The 22699-nt window shown below is 46.3% G+C and overlaps 1 protein-coding gene across 25 annotated transcripts in view; it reads right to left on the bottom strand.

Annotated features, from left to right (window-relative positions):
* Positions 1 to 22699, bottom strand: part of SYTL2 (synaptotagmin like 2) — a 573462-nt gene that overhangs the window by 11139 nt on the left and 539624 nt on the right. For all 25 annotated transcript variants that reach the window (XM_069639800.1, XM_069639806.1, XM_069639810.1 and 22 more), the window contains 3 exons: positions 16787 to 16865; positions 5671 to 5770; positions 435 to 640 (listed from right to left, as the gene is read on the bottom strand). In XM_069639800.1, coding sequence (XP_069495901.1) covers positions 435 to 640; positions 5671 to 5770; positions 16787 to 16865 — 385 coding nt within the window. The remainder of the gene's footprint in view (positions 1 to 434; positions 641 to 5670; positions 5771 to 16786; positions 16866 to 22699) is intronic.

Genomic DNA, 22699 nt, shown 5'->3' with positions numbered 1-22699 from the left:
GGCAGAGTTGTACAGAATAAGGAGCACATGTACTTCATGAAATTCATTTGCAAATGGAGTAGGTATGTAGTGCATATGGAGTAGGTATGTAGAGCGGCTACCTCTGCAACACCTCTGCCTTTTGTGGGAATTCTTTAGATATTATGTAGAAATAATGCCTCTGTGCCACTTGCATGCTTGAATCCGGCTCTATGTATCATGGGCTGTTTCCTCAAGGGTGCACCCACACATTTAATAGGGGCGTGTGCACGGCCGCGTCACAGTGCCTAATTAATGTTAAAGAATGTTCAATATTACTCCCTCTGTTGTCAATGAGGACACAGATTTGGTTATGCAGTGACTACTTACCAGTGATGTTAGTCAAACAAAACCAGGTAGGTGGATGAATTCATTATTGGGTAAAACATGGACGCAATGCAGAGTTAACTAGTTACCTGATCCTAGGCCTAGTCGCAGTCCTCCCAGAAAGTGGTTGGCCAATCTGTTGTGATCCCAGACCGTGAGCTCCACGCACGCTTCCCTTAGGTCTTCTGCTCTGAAGCCATCATACACCATAGTGTGGTTGAACACCGGATTAATAGTTTTGTCCACGTTCCGCGTTTTCTGCCTACTTTTTCGGCTGGTGTCTGGAAGCACAGTGCTTTTGGAGAAAAAGGATACATTGGTCATAATAACCCACAGCAGATGAGCTCGTTTTCATTTGTTAGACTATAAGTCATAGAGTAGCCATTTAAAAACACGATCGGCTTTTCTTATATTCATGGAGAGCCTTGCTAAAGCGTAGACACTCAAAGGCTGGAACGACAGCTGCTGCGCCCCACACAGTCGCTCAATGTAAGGAACTGCAATCTACTGATATCTTACACTCCAAGCACCTTTTGGTAGTGGCAACTGGTGTCCACACAACAATGGGCCACAGAGCTTTTACAAGGTACTCAAGATTGGCGGCCCTCAGTCTGTTAAAGGAATGGGGGAGGACTACAGAGCTGCATCCACCATTACCACTAGTGGGAACAGTTGAAAACAAGCACTAGCAAAGCCAACAGTTAAGCGTTTTGTAGGGATACATGCCCCCACACCCATATATATATTTATTAACATTATTAAGTTTATAAATTGTAATTTTCTACAAATCCTAATGCAATGAGTAACAGGTTAGAACGGGTGTTTTTCTTTTCTATACACAATTATAAATCACCGTCTACCATGTACACCAGATAGCAACCTGTACCAGAGGTACAACTATTGACATCATCAAGCCTGGTGTGATTTACAGTCGGCAGCAGTGTATTGGCCAAGTGTGATACAAATGTCTTTCAAAATGTCAAATGCAAATGATTGTTCGGAACAGCCAGCTACAGCTATGTTAACAAATTAGTCTCACAGGAGGCAGGTTCATTATCATTAATGGTTCTATATACAACCAACCTTTTCTGCGAGCGGCAAAAATGATGGCTGGGGTATTCAGGTTATGTTCCCCAAGAGGGTATTCCCTGCACTCAATGTGCCCACTCTTGTCAACCCCCACCCGCTGTACCCATCTTAAGCAACTGAAACCTGAGAAAGTGCTTTAATTCAGGGCTGAATGCTATGAGGCTTTATTCCTATAAATCAAGTTTCTGAAAATCACACTGGCTTCAGATATTTTTATTATACGCAGTTTAGGTTAACAGCTGCAATGAAGCGGTTCGAAATAACCTTGTAACATTTATTAAAAGAAAGATGATTTGCCAATGGTAATGTGCCTGGCATACATGTATCCCTCCCCAAATGCAAAAAACCTGTGAAGCCCATTAACCGTACTATTCGTGTTTGCTCACACAGGTAGCCATGAGCAACATCCTAAAAGGGTAAATACAACGTGTGCGTGTGTCCTAAAGGTAATGTCTTGGCATATGCTTGGGATAAGTGAAAGACGTTCTGAAATTGTGAATGCTGAAGGGAAGGATCGAAACTGAGAACTTGTCATAATAACCCAAAATAGAACATGCCCATGTATAGTTTCACCAATGCGCGTTAGTGTGCCACTTATGCAGCCATCTGCACAGTTACTGTCCACAAGTGCATATCACAGGAAAGACCTTCATTGGTCCAAAAAATCTGCCAAGAGGCTCATGCCTAGGAGTAGGCCACCAAGAAGTGTCAAAGGACTATGGGCCTCATCACAAGTTGGGTGGTATCCCGGCGGCATTCCCGCCGGGATACTACCCACGCTAATAGCGCTACCGCCAACGGGTTTGGCGGAACAGTACTTTCCCATTCCCCATTGGGCCCATTCGGGAATTCCCCATTGGACCCAACGGGGAATTTATGGCGGTATTACCACGCAGTAATAGTGCCAAAAATTGGCAAATTCCAAGCGGATTTCCCCCCAGCTCAGATCTGGGGGTAAATACTGCCAAACCCGTGATTTGCTGGACCCTTAAATGCGTCAGGAATAGCGTTACCGCCACATTTAAGGGTTGCCGCCCAACTCGTGATGACCCAGAATGTATGGAGAAGGCCTTTCCTTCTACCCAAATCTTAACCTCGTCTATGGAGGTTGACCGCGTACAACCTAATTCTGGAAAGGTCAGGAATATCACATGGAGATATGCATCAAAAAGGAGCACTTCAAAAATCACACAGCCATCTAGTTGAGAAGTCCTGGTGGAATATTTGGTGCATCAACATCAAGCCAAAACGCTAAAAACACTGCAAAAAGGTACACCCCTTTCTGGGACTTGCAGTGGTGGGAGGGGTATGTATCCCGAGCATGTTGTCTTGCAAAACAAAACTGGCCAACTTGAAATACTTAAAGATAAATTACAAGAAAAGCAATGATTTGTCCATCCTGTGCAAAGGGAGAAATGTACACTAGGCAGGAATATAGAAATATTACCATATCAACAAATATACTACTTGCAACTTTAAAATATCCAAGTATGTGCCGGTTTGTGCTAGTCAGGTGCAATAGCCTATGGCCAAGAGAACTGCATCACAAAAGGAATTCATCGAGGGATGCCTCATGCCTATGTGGGACAGGACCGGAAGATCTACAGCATGTTATGCTAACATACCCTCAAGCTGATATACCTCTTTTATGGTGTTGCATCCTGGAAGGTATGGCAGCCTGCATGGAGCTGCGAGGAACATTGAAAGTGTTGCACAGGTGAGTATCCTGTGAGAGCCAGTTGGTGCCTGGGAGCTGGATGAAATGGTGTGGCTGGCATGTCCGTCCTTTCTATGATGTATTCTAAACCTTACCCTACCACCTGAAGACTAGACACAGTCACCTCGATGCAGATACTGAGCAATCTTTCTTGAAAGCTGCATCTCTTTGGCAAACCCATTTGTACTTTCCACAAAGGGCATGGCCCATTCACCCAAGTCTTTGTGATCCCTGGTCATCAGGCGTGGACCAAAAAAACTGCAAACTGTGCCCCTCTAATTAATGTTGGTACTGTAAGAAGCACAGTTATGGTCTTGCCAAACAATTTAGACTTTTTGGGAAGATATTCTCCAACACATTGACTTAGTCTTGGGCCTTTCCTGACCAGGATCATCGATTGTATGTGTGTGAGTGCTACTCCATGCGCTTATTACTTCACCATGCAAATAATCGAGATAGGCTTGTACGACCCGCTTAATGGCCAAGAAACTTATTCTAAAGGATTGGAAAGGTAATTCTGAAGCTTGGATACAAAGTATGTTGTCCCCCTCTAGGAGAGAAAAGATTTCTTTCTAAGCAAAAGGAAAACCTGATTAGGATGTATTGTGCGACACTTTTAATGAGTTATGTGAATGAAACTGTTAATCATACCTGGATAAGGCTTATCCCTTTCACTCTGAACACTCCCCTCTTTTCTCTCGTAAAATGTACATAGTTAATATGAAGATCAATGAATCGATATGTTGTATGAAGATTACTTAGTGAATATGTTTTATGTGATGCTAAATACCTATTTATTGAAAATTCAATATTTTACAAGAACATTTCCAGAGGTTGATCGTAGTGATCCCATGATCTTTGGCCTCTCAATGGCATTGCAAGAAGCAATCTCTTAATATCTGCTATTAAGTATTACGATTGGATTAATTACATAGTTTTAAAAGCAGTGGAGATTACTACCCATAGCTGCTCTCGAGTGAATCACCATCGATGTACGTTAAAATTCCAACAGGAGAAATTATCACATTTTTTTGTTCTTTCTTTATGCGTGGAGAGTCCCCTCCCCCCTCAACTCCCTACTGCAACTATCCCCCTTACCCCTCCCACTTCTATATTTCTTCAAAATATCCCCAAATTTGGATAAACAACTGCAAAAAAGATAGTAATTTCTCCATTCTAAATGTTTCCGACGACGTTTTCTGTGGATACCATTACTGAGTCTGTAAGAGGCTTTGGCATTCTAGTTGACATTCTGGTCATGCCATGGTAAGGTTCATAGTGACTGTTTCGACAAAGTTTCGAATGACAAAAGTCAAAAAAAAAATTAGTTTATTTTATGGCCCCCCCCCAAACCCCTGTTTTTTTTAAACACTTATTCTATTATACGAAATTAAAATAAACCCTTTAATATTAAAAAAAAAAAATACATCGAATTTTTTTTCCCCGAGACTTTTGTTTCAGAACGTTTGTCATTCTAAACTATTGTTTCAAAACTTTGACTGGAAAGCCATGGTAACACTCTCTCCAACACCTTTGGTCACCTTTCTATATCTAGCAGTTTCAAAAGGAACTAATTTGAGGCTAAAGTTTGTGTCCACCAAACTCAGTAGGGGGCTCCACCACCGTTGTACTCAAATCAGACCACATAATTAAAGTAAAAGGATTGATAAAAGAGCCCCCCGGTCCCAGCACCATTCACCAAAGTCATTAGCAATGTGGAACAGCTCTTAGTAACAGAAGCAGTCAGAAGCAGTTTAACCCCTTGATGGAACATACTCATCCTCTCTGCTCTGCCTGAGACAGACTCCATCATTGTACCCGACGGTACCTGGTGCATTGCCAAAATCAAATTATCGCTCCCTCAACAGAACCTAAGAATGTAAGGATCAATTTTGAAAAGGTGTCTGACGGGGCCTCTAGTGCATCCACCACTGGGGGTGACGCAGGGAACCAAGAATTGTTTTCTTTTTGGGATGGTGACAGAGAAAATCAGATCAATTGAAGCAAGACTAAACAGCGGGCATGAGAAGTTGTGTTGGATATCACTGTTCCAATTACGGAAATACGGGATTCTAAAAGTGGTGCTCTAATTCTGAGTATGAACTAAAAACTTCAATTCTTCTTTACTGAATCTCATGAATGTAAAAGATTCCAGAGTTCAAATGAAAAGGGATGGACAGACCGTGCCATATAAAACCTAGGGGCTTGGGGAGATATGCACACAATACCCTGAGATGCATCAGTCAGTATCCCAGTGTCAAGAAGACATAGAACAGTTTTCTGGACCCCCTCACCATGCAGTTGGAAGCATTTCAAAGATAAATAATCTGCAAGGAAATTAATGAATCCATTACACATTCACTGTGTAAGTTTCACTGTGTAAGTCTAAACAAGAATAAGCTTCATACAGCCACATTCTAACAAGTGTCACTGCTTAGCTATAGGGAAGAAGAATCCGGAATTTTCTGTGAACCATACCCACCCACCACCTTACAGTGCATGATCACACACGTCCTTACCATTTTACAAACGAGTTTATGCGGTTGCCCCTCAGAATTGGTAAATTACTGCAACTTTTCACCCAGATGTGCACTTCTCCACTTGAAGCAGCATTTTTACCTGTAATAAAAACACACATGAATAGTGGGTCACAAAGTGTGCTCGTTTTAATTGATCTCATGCCAGAGTTTGCATCCTTCTTGTCCTAAAAGCAGGGGCCTAGTGTGCATATGAATGCATCAACATCATCTTGATGGCAAAAGGGGTCTGAGCTCAACTGAGAGAAGTTTAAGATTTCTTTTCCCTCCTGCAAGCGCTCAGACTGGATGCCCTCACGGAGGATGCAAGCGGAAGTGACTCAATCATCGGACACGTGACATTAGCAAAAGGCAATGCAATTATTATGAGCCGTTCACTGGCATTTGATGGACTCTACATCAACCCCACTAGCCTAAGGCAACGGCTCATTGCCAGAACCATTCCAACCCAGCCCTAAAAAGGCCCCAGCCCCAAAAGCTTCCCAAAGACCTGTGAGAGACTCTGTCTTGTGTCAAATCCAGTACTTTCCTAATGATTGTGATGAAACACAATCCCAGTATGGTATTTAACACATTTCCCACACCACACGGTGCTCCACCAGTGGAAGGCATTACACATGACTTGTTGTACCTCCCTATCGGCATTCTAAAGGCACAAGCCTGATATGTGGGTGATTGTGCCAGCACCGATTTTACAAAAGGGACTAGCATGACATACAGAGTTTCCACTGGACTGCATCTACCATGACCGACACCATCCTTACCCGACCTACCTTCCAGAGAGTCTTTAAAAGAGTGAGTTGTGCGTTTTTTGTTAATTTGTTTTTTTCATTCCCTTCTCTTTTGTTCCACTGCCCCTTGCCCCACTGGGCCTAGTTTTAAATTCAAAATACGAAAACTGCACAGTACAAGCCAACAAATATATGTTCATTGTTGCTTGGACAATCACAGAAAAAAGGGACAACAGCCAGTACATGACAGGCTGTTTCACTGCCTCGTTCACAGGCTAGCAAGGCCTAAACCGATCCAAGTGGCAGAGACAGGACCTGCACCCAAATAGCCTTCAAATTGGTCGCAGGTGCTGTTGCGCACTCACCAGACACCCCATTCCGGCCCGCCATCACTTCTCCACAGCTCCCGGAACACCGCACCACTCCTGCACACTGTGTCGCTGTTGGCGGTTGCCATGCAACAAGCCGCAGTCTGGCGAAGGCCGTTGGGAAAGGCCGACGCCGCTCTCTGCAGCTCCGCTGCGAGGGCCTCACGCAAGGTACCCCCCCTGGAATCACAGCTGCAGACCCCACCCCGCCGCCATTGTGATGCACGCGGCCCGGCCCGCGATGCACATGGAGGAGCAGAGCCCCTCCCATACAGCGCGACTCCACTCAGCTGATCCAGGCACAGCTGATCTGCCTGCTGCGCCCGCCAGCCCCTCCTCTCCTGCTTTAAAGGGAGAGGAGGCAGACCGGCAGGTGAAGCCGCAGTCTGGCGAAGGCCGTTGGGAAAGGCCGACTCCGCTCTCTGCAGCTCCGCTGCGAGGGCCTCACGCAAGGTACCCCCCCTGGAATCACAGCTGCAGACCCCACCCCGCCGCCATTGTGATGCACGCGGCCCGGCCCGCGATGCACATGGAGGAGCAGAGCCCCTCCCATACAGCGCGACTCCACTCAGCTGATCCAGGCACAGCTGATCTGCCTGCCGCGCCCGCCAGCCCCTCCTCTCCTGCTTTAAAGGGAGAGGAGGCAGACCGGCAGGCGAAGCCGCAGTCTGGCGAAGGCCATTGGGAAAGGCCGACGCCGCTCTCTGCAGCTCCGCTGCGAGGGCCTCACGCAAGGAACCCCCCCTGGAATCACAGCTGCAGACCCCACCCCGCCGCCATTGTGATGCACGCGGCCCGGCCCGCGTTGCACATGGAGGAGCAGAGCCCCTCCCATACAGCGCGACTCCACTCAGCTGATCCAGGCACAGCTGATCTGCCTGCCGCGCACGCCAGCCCCTCCTCTCCTGCTTTAAAGGGAGAGGAGGCAGACCGGCAGGCGAAGCCGCAGTCTGGCGAAGGCCGTTGGGAAAGGCCGACGCCGCTCTCTGCAGCTCTCCGCTGCTCGACGGCGCCCAAGGCGCTACTATACTGTCCCACACAAGGTAAGGCCACTTACCTTAATATCTGCATGTCCCACCCATCATGGGGGGAGGCCCTCCTTACTACTTTGCGCACAGTGCCGTGCAGCTTCAGAAACGCACGACTCCGGTCGCGCACCCGCCCCACTATCACTTACACCTCGAATATAGTAGACCGTAACCTAAAGGTAGGTCTCAGATGTTTGCCGCCGTCACGCAGGCACAACTCTAACTCGATTTACCCGGATGACACTCTTATGCCCCACAGGCCTGCCTGCGCCAGGGCACCATTGTACACTGAAGCCATTGCACCTCATCTCCGCCCAATTTCATCAGACGCCCAAATCAAAATGCCCATTACTAACACTGACGCGGAACTACCATCCACGCCCAGGCCAAGTGATGCCTACAAGCCTAATGTGGCTACTACTGTCTCTGCTGCACTTATACCTCATGTGGATTATGTACCGCCAGTTATGCCTAGTGATGCCCTCATGCCTATTGTTGATACTGTTGATACTACTGCCCTTATGCCCAATGTTGTTTCTGCATTGCCTGTTATGCCTAGTGATGCCCCCATGCCAAATGTTGATACTGTTGATACTACTGCCCTTATGCCCAACGCTGTATCTGCATTACCTGCTATGCCTAGTGCTGACACCACGACCAAGCCCAAAAACATACTACCCCCTATCCCTGACCCACCCACTACCCCCCCCAGACCACCCACGTCCATCACACCTCCAACGGTCTACACCCTTAGTTGCGCCCTGCTCAACGCTCGCTCCGTACCTGCCCACGCCCTCGACATCAACGACCTGATCATTAAGGACAATCTTGACCTCCTATTCCTCACTGAAACCTGGCTCAACGAAAGTTCAGGCCCGGCACTATCTCTGGCTATTCCGTCGGGGTACTCCATATTCAGGAAGGACTGCACCTTTCAGAGAGGTGGTGGCGTGGCCCTCATCGCCAGGGAAACCTTTGCTATAAGGGAAATGGCAGGGCAACTTGACCACAATAGTGACTACCTCCCACTCAAAATTAATGTTTCTCCTAACTGCACCATAACTGTGCACATTGTCTACAGACCTCCGTGTCCTTGCACTGACTTCCATGACACCCTCATCTTCGCACTGTCCAACAACATCAAAAAGACCTCCCAGGTCATACTCTTGGGCGACCTCAAACCTGGGGCTTAATGACCCTAAGGACCCCCATGCCAAAACCCTCAAGAACGCCCTATCCACCCTGGGCTTTGCACAATCTGTCTCTGACTCCACCCACATCAAAGGGCGCACCCTCGACTGGATCAGTCAACATAGCTGCCCACTACTTGTCACGGAAAACACGCCCATCCCATGGTCTGACCACCATTACATCCAATTCAACCTTCGCACCAAAAAAGAGACCAACTCACCTCCCACCCCCTGCCCAGCTACTCTCGCCAGGAGCTCCCGCCAGCTCACAGTCGAGAATTTAGCACCCTACCTCCGCAACCCGGCCTTGCAGGCCCCATTCTCCAACAACCCAGAAACCCTAGCCAACACATTCAAAGAAGTCATCACCCAAGCAGTTGACGCCGTTGCGCCACTGACCCTCAAAAAAGCCAAGAAAACCAAACACGCTAACTCATGGTTCTCCAAAGAACTCCTTGAACAACGTGCGCAAAAGAGGACTGCCCTCTCCACCTGGAAAGCTAACCCATCAGAAACCACCAAAAATGCCTTCAAAGCCATCTCCAAATCCTACAAAACTAACATCACCGTAGCTAAAGCTGCTTCCTTCAACGCTAGGATCTATGACGCCAAATCGGGGTCAAAGGAAATCTTCACCATATTCAGGGAACTGGAAAAACCATCCTCCCCTCCTCCTGCTCTCATCAAAGATGACAACTGGTGCAACAGCATTCAATCCGCAATGCTAGACAAGCTCAACACTCTCCAAACTAAAATTCATGGCCACCAAAAAGCCCTTTCCCGCCTCATAGCTAACCTGCATAGTCAACCCACCACGCCCTCCACCACTAATCCCTCTCCATCTTTTGACTTCAAAGATATTACTGAGCACGAGGTCATCGCCTTGCTCAAGTCCATCAAACCCTCCAACTGTAAGGGAGATGCTTGCCAGCTAGTCTCATTAAAGACTCAGCACAGATCCTAGATCCATTCCTCACAGCATTCATTAATTCATCCTTCCAGTCTGGCCACGTTCCAACTGGACTTAAGGAGGCCTGGGTACGCCCACTCCTCAAAAAACCCTCGCTGGACCCAACGATCCCGGGGAATTATCGACCTATCACCACTGTACCCTTCCTGCTGAAAATCCTGGACAAAGCAGCTTACCTGCAAGTCCAAAAGTTCCTTGAAGATAACCGTCTCCTCGGCCTGCGGCAATCTGGCTTCCGCCCACGACACGGTACCGAAACGGCTCTCCTGGACCTAAAGAACCAAATGGACGATCTAAGAGACGCAGGGAAACCTGCTCTCCTTCTGCTCCTGGATCTATCCGCCGCCTTTGACCTGGTGGACCACAACACCTTGTGTCACCATCTAGCTACCCAAGCTAACTTTTCCCCCAAAGCTTGCGAATGGATTACCTCCTTCCTCCAAGAAAGGGCCATGAAAGTCTTCTCTGACACACCCAGCCACATCACCTGCGGTGTGCCTCAGGGCTCATGTATCGCGCCTACGCTCTACAACCTCTTCACGAGGCCACTGTTCAGCATCCTTGACTCCCTGGGCATCTCGTATACAAACTATGCGGATGACACCCAGGTCCTCATCCCACTCACAGGCGACTACCTGGCGGATACTAAAACCCTTACCACCATCTACTCCACTATCCAATCATGGATGGCAGATAACTGGCTATGCCTCAATAGCGAAAAAACCGAACTCCTCCTCATAGGAGCACCCTCCACGCTGGGGAACCTCGGTGAACAGTACACTTCCTTCACTATTGACAACATTCCCATCAAGGTCTCCAATCATGTGAAGACACTCGGAGTCTACCTAGACTCCGACTTGTCAATGGATAGACAGGTCACTGCCATCGCCTCCTCCTCAGCCTATTACTCGAAAGTCCTCAACGCTGCCAGACCTTTCCTGTCTCGCCAGAATTGCCTCACCATTGCTAGGGCAATAATTGGATCTAGGCTGGACTACTGTAATGCCCTACTCGTTGGGACCTCCAATAAGAACCTGGCCAAACTTCAGCTAGTTCAAAATAATGCACTTAGGGCGGCCACAGGCACCGCGAGAAAAGACCACATCTCAGAAGTCAGAAGACAGGCACACTGGCTCCCGGTGAAAGAGAGGATTGTTTTCAAAACACTCGCCCTTACCCACAAATGCCTCCATGAACTTGCTCCACCCTACTTGACCCAAAGAATCACCAAGCACTCTGCCACCAGACCATTAAGAATGTGCTATTCCAACACGATTGTCACGCCCAAATCACGCAAAGTGCGCGCCGGTGGTGCCAGCTTTCCCACTCGGGCCGCCACCCACTGGAACGCACTGCCACCCCACATCAGAATGATTGAATCCCGCCAAGCCTTCCGCAAAGCTGTTAAAACCAAGCTCTTTGTATGAAACGTACCTGACGGCATTCTGTCACTGTATTATGAATATCATGCTTCACCTGCAACTATGCCTGTAATTGTGTATCCATAAGACCTCCGGTCTCATGCATATCTGCTGAATTAAGAATCCAACACCTACTTGTAACAGCGCCTCGATGCCCATGGGCTGCAAGTGCGCTATACAAATGCGAATAAATAAATAAAACTAGCTGACACTGCCCGAAAATTATGGCCGGGATATCCACGTTGCAAGACGAGTGTGGTCACATGATCACAACCACCCTCACGTGAGGCGAGTACGCCGCAGCCCGGAACCAGAGCACTATATTATTTAAACCACCGTCCAACAGCCATCACTACTGTTCAGCTGTTGTGGTGTATGGCTTTACTTGTTTTCTGTGATTCCTGTTCTGTATCTCAAGACCTTGGCCTTTGGATTGTGGGATTGCTTTTGGATTTCCCTTGGATTTTGGGTAACTGATTTTTGTTTCTTTGATGGCTGGATTTTGAATTATTCACCCCCGGGGGATTACCCTGCTGCTTTGGTGACTTGGACCTTTTGGAACTTTATTAATGCCTGGATTTGACTTTCCTCGTTTTCATTGGAACTTGATTGAAACTCATACGGTTCCCCATCCATCAGACTTATGCCATCAGTCTTACATTGCGCCCTTGTGCCATTCGGGTTAGGTCTCTCTGCCCCCTCCTTTTGGGGATCTCATGCCTGCAGGCTATAAATACTTCACTGCGTTTCTACCTGCCTATGCCTGTTTCAGGTACGTCACTTGTATGAAGGGTGGATTGATTGCATTAGGTTAGTAATTGTGTATTAATCGCTCTACTGTTTCCTTTACAGCTAGCTGCAGAGGGCCTGGGGAAGCCCATCCTGTCTTACCTTTGGCCTCATGAGCTGGCATGGGAGTGTGTTTGATCTCTCTGGCTGAACCATGGGGAAAAAGGTCTACGTTCAACTGGGACTCCTAGTTGTGACAGATGCAGACTTCCTTATCTTGCGGAACAATGAGGGGGGCAATGCATGTGAGGGGTCTATAGCTTAAAGCTTTTCTTCTCCTGTCACCCAGGTTCATGCCCTGATGGTATTCTAGATTGTATTACGCAGTATCTGCAGCTTGTAAAGATCCCTGTTCCACTTTTATAGCCCACGCCTATGGCTTTGCCCCATAATTTAGAGGTAGGCACGTAACCAGGTGATACAGAGCATCTATTAGCACGATATTAGCACACAAAAGCAATGTTCAGCGGCTGGCAGCCAATCATAATGCTAGGATTCCTGGAAATTATTTAGCAATAATGCCAGCGTCTTAGACAATTACCAGGTGGTACTGCCATCTCCACAAGTTAAAAGGCCTGAGCAAAGCAAGGGCAGTTCAAAAGGGTCACAGAACATTACTATTTGGTAAAGAGTGTGACATTATTACTGTTGGAATATTCCAGCTAAGAAGGGTAGAATGTTGTGTTTAAAACTAGGAGAGACAAAGGAGCAAAATTGGAATGCTGGGACAAAGGGCCAATGCCAGCCATTGTCGTCTGCAGTGGAACTGCCGAAATTCGAATATGGAGATGAATAATTTAGTAATGCCCTTTTAATATTCTGATTAGTAATGTGCCGCTCTGTCCCAGCACAGCTTTTTCCACAGATGATCCCCTCTCTCCCAGTACTCGCCTGTGCTGGCATTGCTTGCCTCCCCTCTCTGGTCTGCTATCTCTACCTCTCTATCCAGCGCACATGGAATGGGGTGACTTCTTGGGTGCCCCAGAAGAGCAGATTGCAAGAGCTTCACACAGTGGCATGATTGCAATGCGTAGTTTCTCTAGTTTTGACATTCGTTACCATTTTTGCACGAACTTGGCAGCACATGTCAAACCTCCCACCAGTAAAAAGCGTGCATCTTGTTGATCGACCATCCAATTTAGGGCAGAGTGAGGAAGTCATTCAAAGCTCGATTGGGGTGACATTTGCAACAACTATTTACGGCTGAGAGATTGGCTAGTTCTCCTTAAAGTAAATGGGGGTAGCATAACTATATGTGGTGAAAACCTGCCCGGCTCTAGGACACAGTCTTTACTCCTGATATTTCTATATTTGACAAATGCAGCCTTGAGCACCGAGCTGCAAACGACTGGCTTTCAACCTTTGTGACTCTACCTGGCTGCATAGCTGGATGATATTCCTAGGATTATTGCCAATGTGAAGGACAGATTACTGGAGCAGCAGATTTACTTTAGGAAACTTTGGCGTCACTTGAAGATTCATAAACTTAATCTGGTGCATACCCCAGAATGTTGGAAGTTTGAGGGCACCTATGGAACCTAAATGTTGCTCATTTGCAGAATAGTGCGACAGGGCTGAGATCAGGTCTTTGAAAGTGCTGTTTCCCTGATGTTAGTACTCTTTAATGAGGTGTCTTCCCCTGCCCCTAAGCCTTCTTGTGATTGGATTTGCCTTTATTCCTATCTTTACTTTCTTTCCTCTTAATGTTCCCTCCTTTCTTGATTAAGAACAATAGGGCTGTTCCAGTTATAACATCCATCCGATCTTCTCCAGTATTTTCAACACTTTGCTCTTACTGAGACGAGTGAGTTTCCAGTAAGGATTTCCACTTTTCTCAAATGCTTAGGTCTTACTGGGATGATTATGAGCATTCCATTCGTTATCATTGATTCCTCACCCAGGTCTCCCACTTACCTTCTTGTTTCAGGGATTGCATCACTGGGTTTGCGGTCTGCATGGGACCTTCTTCTATGCTTGTCAGGTTGGCTCTTCTACTCCTTGTTTCCTCCTCACTCGGCACGTTACGTGGTGCCTTTAGAAACATGGCCTTGTGTTGTATAGGGACTCACCAGTCTCCGGTCACTCCCTTGAAAGTGAAGCCTTCTTTCGGCTTCTCGCATTTCAGGCTTTCCTGAAGGTACGTTTTCTGGCCTCGCACGCCAGCTTTCTTTCAGAGACTGCAGCCGTGCCACCTGGTTTCCTTCAGCTTCGTCCTCACAGCTGATTCGGATCTCCCTGGCTTCTCTCTCGGTTAGGACTCATCCCCTTTGATTTATGGTGCTGCCATGGGACTTCCCCAGTGGAGTGTCAACGTCTTTTACTCTGTATTCCTCTAGTGGTTTTCTTTGTCTCAGTACCACCTAAGAATTTCACACTGCACATAAAAACAAATATCAGCTTGTTCTTCATGTTGTCTTCTGATGGTGTGTGTAGTGATGGGCTATAGGTCGGATGGTTAGGGGGTTCCTCCTCGGACCAGAGCCCTTGTCCTCAAGGGAAGGGGGCGGGGGGAGTCTCTCAGTGGGGTCTGTAAGGAAGGCATGGTATCAAATAGTAAGACAAACACGAGTGATCACAGATCAAGGGTGTTTATTGAACTTTCAAATGGGTTGGTAAAACGCCCATCTAATCCTAAATCTAAAGATGGGATCAAGCTACAACCATCAAAGAATAATAACGCAGTTGTAGTAGAGTCTTGTCAAAAATAAAAGTGCCTATACTAATAAATCTATTGCCAATCCTTACTTCTAAATACAAAATAGTGCGGGGAAACAATGTCATGCAAAAGAAAAGTGTTCAGAAAATGATATGTTGGGATATTTGAGCTGTTGGTTCCGCTTACCCACGTTTTCAGTTCAGGACAAAGGAGGCACACTCGAGCTTAGCACACACTCTTGCTTCTCTGGCACGAGGATGCAGTTCAAAGCCTCAGCATCAGGGCCTTCTGTGCCAAAGTCTCATTGCCATTCAAAGTCCTTATTTCAGAGGGCGTGATGCGACAAATATGTTTTGCTCAGGATTTCACATGCACAATTTCTCGGGTGATTTACTGTTCACCCTGGGTCCCACTGTGCCGGGCTCAGACCCACTTTAACACAATGTTCTTAATTGATCTCCCTCTATCGGGCTCGGACCATTTTATCTCATTTTCCAATCTTTCCTTTTGTAGATCAAAAATAAAAGACGTTTGATTGTACACAGTTTTTTGCTTGATCTACCGTAGGACCACTTCAATTCACAAAATCTTTCTCTTTACAAATCTTTGCTTTCACTTCTGCCACCTCTCGGCTAGATACCTTACAGAGACCTTCGATTGAGCACGTATGCGGTGCCAGACCACTTTGTTAATGATATAGTATCCTTTCAAAGTTCAAACATTCATCAGCATTTCAACTTTACTCACGTCTTTCATCACACGCATTTTAACAATGTTTGTTCCAGCGCTCGGTATACAAAGTTGCTTCTTGCAAACTTGGCTTCAACACAGACCGGTCATGTATCGGTTTCCCCAACTCACTGGCTGCGTTGTTTACTCTGTCACTACTTTGTTCTTGCAGCTAAGGACGGTACCTGCTGCTTCTCCCCGACTCGATTAGTCTTGTAGGAGGAGTGCAGGTACCTCTGATATACAATACAGGATTCTTCAGACTTGTCTCCAGCTTTAGGCTGTCCAATCTCAGGGTTTCATTCCAGAAAGGCCAAGGGAATTTCCCACCTTGCAAACCCCTCATAGTTCACCATCTTTCGTCCCTGATTTAGCTGCTGTCTCGAAACTGCTGTTTCCTTGTGTGCTTTGCCTTGCTCAGAGTGTGCTTTCATTCTGTCTTTTATCCGTGTGAGGAAGCTTAATGGAAGTCCGGTGTGAGTGTTGGTCAGTAATTGCCTGACCATTGTATTGGGACACGTCAGGTATACTGCTCGGGTGTTAGTCCGTTTTCTCCCAGAGCAGGCTGTCCGTGTGAATGGGTTTGTGTAGGAAAAAGGGGGCAGGGGGTAGAGTTCCTACATATCCTACCTGGTAGGATGGGGTAAAGGTATCACAGGGAGGGGGATACTGCATCTCGCCATCTGGTGTCTCACTCCCACAAGACCCCTCATCCAGGTGACCCTCAGGCACTGGTCCACCCCCAGGAACTGGATCCAAAAGCGATGGCTGTGTCCTGGCCAGCTGCATGACAGATCACGGGGGACTAGTGGGTGAGACACTTTCTGGTTTCTCACAGGTCCCACTTGCCTCTGCCCCTAGGGAGGTTATTGCCCAGAGGACACATCTCCCTAGCCTCACAGGAAAAGGATCCCCCCTGGGGAGAAGTGACTGAATCCCGTGATTCGTCACAATATGTTTTTTTTTAAAATAACATACAAGTTATTAGAAAATATTAAAAATAAATTGTCACCCAGCCCCAAGGCCAGCTGCTAAAATTGGTAAAAACCACCCTCATACACAACACCAGCTCTCATATGCCCTTGGACCTCCTTATCTGCCCCCCTGCACGTTTGTTTTCTGTCCCATTAAACCTGCTATTTTCTGCAGGTGCAGTGTTTACTACTTAATAAAGGCCTTGCAGATTGAGAATAAGCTACATGGAGTGCTTACTTACCAGAGGATGGTATGGATGTATACTTGAGTGATATAGTCATCTCCCCTCTGTTCTCTAGCCCAATCCCAGCAGCAGGAGTCTGCAAATGAACAAAAATGTGTTAGGAATGTCAGAAAATAAGACAAGTCTCAATTTCACACGTCTGCTAAAATGACTGCAGTTGGCTGAAAACATCTGAATAATGAGCATGCAAATACTAGAATATTTACATTGCGCCAACATCTATGCTTATTTTTCTTTACCAGTTTACAGGACTAAATTAAAACGTGCTGCCTTATCATATGCTTTACTTTACATGAACAAGACATTTGCTTCCCCTTTGCAGCAAGTATTTGTGAAAAATACCAATGTGGCTGCCCTCCCCTTAGAACGTGACAAATATATATTTTTTTAATCAGTTGGTTTCTTTACTCTAGACACACTCATTAGATAAAATAGTTAAATGGATGGTTTAAAAAGAATCTATGTGATCACTGCGCCGCTCATAACTGCGACGGCCGAAATGCCGACGCCAGTTACGGCGTGGCTCAGTGATCATGTACATCACTGTGCCCGCTTCCCCGGCCTGCTTTTCCCTTCAGACCCCCCACCCCGCACTTACCTTTTACGGCGGCACCCTTCTGTGTGTGCCTCCTGCATCCTGCTATCCCTGCTGCGTCGGCTCCTCCCAATAACATGGGTTAGAGCTGATGCCGCAGGTGCTTTTCTTTTTTTTTTCTTTCGTGTCCCCTGCTTACCAAAATGGTAAGCGGGGGACAACCCTGCAAACCCCAACTCCCATTACGGTGCCCAAGCAGAGCGGGGGGGACAACCCCGCAAACCACCGCTGTGCTTGGGCGCAGTAAATGTCACCCTCATTTTGTGTACCCCCAAAGTCACAGTAACTGCGGGGGCGCACAAATGAGGGCGACATTTTTGTACGATTCCTTTTGAAAGCCACTTCTTTTAACCATTTCAGGTCTGTATGAAGAGAAGGTTGCCTTTTATTGCACATGCAGTGGTGTTAATGATGAAGTCATTGAAAGGGAGTAAAAACATTAAAGGTGGTAGCCAGAAATGAAAACAGCTGCCTTACATTTAACCTTAAAGCAGTTGTTCGAAGGGGCTAGCCAGGTAGCAGTGGCAGTAGTGTGGTGTGCCATGCACCTTGCATTCTCTGCATAGCTTGCCAACGGCTATCTGCTGTTTACAGGAAAATAGGAACAAGAGTCTGAGGCGAAGCGAGGAGCCAGCGATTCTGAAGCGTGCGGCTGCGTGGCTCCCATTCCCCCCCACAGTGTAGCAGGAACTGGCGTAGAGAGAGGAGACCCCAAGTTCCTGATCCCTAGGTGTCACGGGTTGGCTCACAGTCACGTCAGTCCAAATGGGGTCCTTAATGTTTCATAACCTTAATAAGGCAGCACTGTTCTCCCTGCAGAGAAGACGCTACAAGAAGCTGACCGTTATCAACTTCATGGTGCCCTGCTTAACCAGAAAGAGTGACTAATGAACTCCCTGCTATCTGCCAGCAGCTCCCAAAAGAACAACACACACACACAGCAGGTTCGGATATGGGTAGATTTGCATAAAAGTAAAACGTTTCATAAAATGAGCAGCAAAAACAGCATCAGAGGTACAATATTAAAATTAAATTATTACAAACTGATTTCCACAAAAGTGTGCAATTCTTAACCTGATCTAATAAGTAGCAGCAGGGATGCATGGGTAAATTGAGAAATTACAGCCCTCAAAAACGTAATATTAACATTATCCATGTTGAGTATATATGATTTTCTTCACGAGTATCCTATATTAAACGAGGACACTGGTATTTACCAACTGAATCGCGCACTGGTTGCCATTATCAGACAGGTGAGGTATCGGCCGTGAATGGCTGGAGAAGGGAAAACCGGTATTGATGTAGCCAGGATTGTCTAACACTTGGGGCCTGAAGCTAATGTAGTTGGGTCCACCGCAGTGGCATTAACATCTGTAAATGCCCACAAAGAGCTGCTGAGTAAGCATTTACAGATTTTGGGTGGGCCTTGCCCCTCAGGCCATACCCCGTCTACCATCTTTTACTAATGTATAACTTCTGAAATATAATTGGGTCTCTTTCCTGGTCACCAGATTGCTAAGTCAGCAGATGACTCATTGTCTTACTTTAGGAGTGCAGCTTCTGTGATCTGCACCATCACGGCAATGAAGCCTAATGGGTCAATTTCATAATTCGAAAAAAGCGCCTCAGTGAGTTTAGCACTTAGCGCCTGATGTCACATGGACAAATACCTGCAAGATTTCATCCTTCCAAGGATGACAAAATAAGTATGGACTTTGACTGGAGAATTATGATTATGTATTAAAAGGTTCTATGTAAAGTCATTTGGTAAAGTCTGATGTACATTTTAGGTGATTATTATTATTTGTTTTATTCTCTCTGTGACACAGCTGCAAATGTAGGGTGGGTTCTAGCTGCTATATTTTGAATTCACTCTTTTCTCTGGGGTGCCCTTTTGACAAGTACGCTAGAGGAAAGAACCACTCAAGCAAGACCAGCTGATGTGAACAAGGCACCAGTACACGTAGGCTAAGCACTGCGAGGAATGGACAGCACTCCTGAATCGTTTGACAAAACAGGTTTATTGTATAGGTTACAGCATCCCCGCGCCCTCATCCCGCTTTTCCCCTTTACAGGCTTTTCACCTCGCCTTCTTCCACCATATAATACATCCCACCCCATGCAGTGATTCTATGCTCATCATTCCAACATCTTATGAGAATGCACATTACGGTAAGAATACAACACACCTCCCAGGCACCCGTCCATTCCTCCATGATAGTTCAATTAAACCTTTCTGTCAACCCTCTAGTTTCCGGGTGATGATTAACTGTCAATTTCCATCCTTGCCCTTTTGTCCTGGCATAGTTAGCTGCTTCCTTACTTTTGAATTGAGGTCCATTGTCAAGGGACACCCCTCTCTCAAAGACTTGTTCCAAAAATGTTATAATGTCTTCTGAATGCATGTGGGAGACCAATTTAACCTTGGGCCATTTTGAATAACCAAACACATGATATGTGCCTATTATATAAATCCCCTGATGTTCCCATACCCCATGAGGACTGAGGAATTGGGTTTGTTTGCGGTTTCTGTATTTTGATACTCTTCTAGGAGTTGTTGCATGGCCAGCAATACCCAACCATTCGCTCAATTAGCATATCCACACCCGGACACTAGTATCTGTCTCTTATTTGTCTATTCATACCTTTTAAAGGTGCCCTTCGGAGGCCGTTTTGGTCAGTCTCATTCTTATGGACGTAGATCAGGGCTGTCGCAACGTGTGGTGAGGCCCGGGGAAAACGTTTGGTGAGGCCCCCTTATAGTTTTTAGCACTGGGCCAGCGTTGCCTCCACAAACAGGCGATGCAAGAAATCTCCCATTGAGATTGTGTGGAGCAACCCAAATATGGTTCATCATTATGACAGCAAATCAACTACAGCAAAGTTATGTTTCTGTACTGAAGACAAGTTCCCTTCAGAATAACAATTTTGTCATATGCATAAATATACATAGGATGGCATGACGGCGGGTGGTGCGTGACGCCAGCTTTAGGGAGGAGCACCATGCCCCTTTGTGTGCATTAAAACACACATCCTACACAGTAACAGGTAGATGATGTTCAGTGGCAACTGATGAATTTTTTAACTGGAGAAGCTTAAATGTGTGCCCCAATTATGTGGGACTGACAGAGCTCTGTGAGGGAGCCCAAACAAGGGGTGCCTGAGAAGGTTTCCTGCCCCCCCAAATTGTTTTGAAGCAAATTAAAATTGTTTATAAATTAGGGAGAAAAGCCATAGAGTTTACAATTGGTAGATGTAAGTCACGAAACATGCACAGGAGCATTTTCCATTGCATTTAATGCTGCCTTTGCCCACATCATGTGCCAGTATGAAAACATGTTTATGCTGGCTGTTCGCATACATGTCTATGCAGACTGAATCAATATATTTAATTGATTTATTTGGCATGTGTAATGCGTGCCAAACCCAAAGGCATCTGGGACAGCTTTACCATATAAGGATTCACAGCCAGTAAAAAAAAAAACGGAACATATATACAGACCAGCTGTGCACCATGAGTGTTATTGCTGGCTAGACTGGCCAATATTCAATGTAGGCCAGTCTAGCCACCTGATAACACTTCTCTTCAGCCAGGCCTATGTAAAGAAAACATGAGTTGGGGCCCATTTCAAAATGACGGTTGGGGGCCCCCATTGCTTAGAGCGGAAAACAGTCTCAGTCCACCGTTGGGTGCATACATTATAATGGAGACAAAGAAAAACAGCCAGCAGTTAATAGCCACTAATTATCACAAGATGGCCAGCCAGCAGGGAGCTGAAACACTAAATGCCCACTGAAAATCTTAAAATCCCCCTTTGTCGTCAAAAGTTGGCTGATGTGGGGGAACCAGTGTTAAAAGGCAATGTGGAGATAACAATTCTGTGTACCTCAGGAAAGTGACCGCTGAAAGGGCTCCAGCAAACATAGCTGTAAAACGAGCATTTGAAAGCACTCATTTTAAGCCCCAGAACGAAAGGAATATAGAAAGGAATATATTGCCATGTTAGAAAACTGCTGACAAGCATTATGGGGGCATTTGCTGGGGTCCCCCGGAGACACTTTCAACTGAAAGAGCTGAAAGACCTGGCGAGACAGGGAGCTGAAACACTAAATGCCCACTGAAAATCTTTAAATCCTACTTTGTCAGCAAGTGGGTGATGAGGGGGAACTGGTGTCAAAAGGCAACAAGGTGATAACACTTCTATTTTACCCCAGGAAAGTGAAGGCCGGAAGGGGTCCAACAATTGCAGCTTGATGGAGCACACCTAGGTATGCTGTTTGTTTCATTTCCACTATCGGATTGCCTAAAAGTTAGCCTTCTATGCTCTGAGTGGTGGTTTTCAAATGGCATCGGACCATCTGGGCATGTGGCGGATCCACATAATTGTACATATTAAGAGAAAAGTGAATCTAATGATCTTACAGTCGATAAACTGAAAGAGGTGTAAAACGCGAGCAAAATCTAATAGATACCAACCCAATGTATTTGAAAACAGAAGGCCGCATTAGTGTTATCATAGCTCTCAACTTGCACGATTTTGAGGGGTGTCACCCTCCTTACAGTCAGTCATCTGCCTCATTAGTGGCTGTGCGTAATATTTTCAATCAGTCTCGTCGTACACACATCTCCACTTTCAGGAAAAAACTTCACTGGCTTCCCGTTAAACATCGGATAACGCACAAGATACTGACCACGACCCACAAATGCCTCAGCCTCTGTAGCCCTACTTACTTGTCAGCCCGTGTTAGCATTAAACCCAACACGAGGAACCTTCGTTCATCCTCTGCCACTATTCTCAAGCACCCAAAATACAGGACAGCCAAATTTGGAGGTACCACTCTTGATGCTCAAGGTCCCCTTCTATGGAACAAACTTCCAGCCCAGATGCGGCAGATTCAGGACATACTGTACTGTATTCAAACGTGCCATAAAAACCCACTTCTTCAATCTGGAATAACTCTTTGACCCTTCTTCTTTCTTTGCCATGTGTGTCCGTTTGTTCGTCCAGTTTTATGTGCGCCCTGAGGCCTACGGGCATGTTGGCGCAATACAAGAATTAAAATAAATAAATAAAAAAAACTAGCCAAGCCCTCTATACGCCCATTCACTTCATTGGGCTCTCACCCCATCCAAAAAAAAGAAATCTGGTGTTTTCACCCACCTTGGTAAGGTTGAGTGCTATGTAACTGTCAGCTGGAAGTTTGGGACAACGAATATGCATATCTATCATTGTGTTGCATTCTGGGACTTCTAGTTTACATGCTGATGGTGCTGACCACACACACGGGTTGCCATTGATTCACCCAGGGCTCAA

Source organism: Ambystoma mexicanum, chromosome 7q (genome assembly GCF_040938575.1).
Source record: "Ambystoma mexicanum isolate Mex_15411 chromosome 7q, UKY_AmexF1_1, whole genome shotgun sequence".
Taxonomy (NCBI): Eukaryota; Metazoa; Chordata; class Amphibia; order Caudata; family Ambystomatidae; genus Ambystoma; species Ambystoma mexicanum.
Note: the sequence above shows the minus strand (reverse complement) of the source record. Positions and strands in the feature narration are given on the sequence as shown.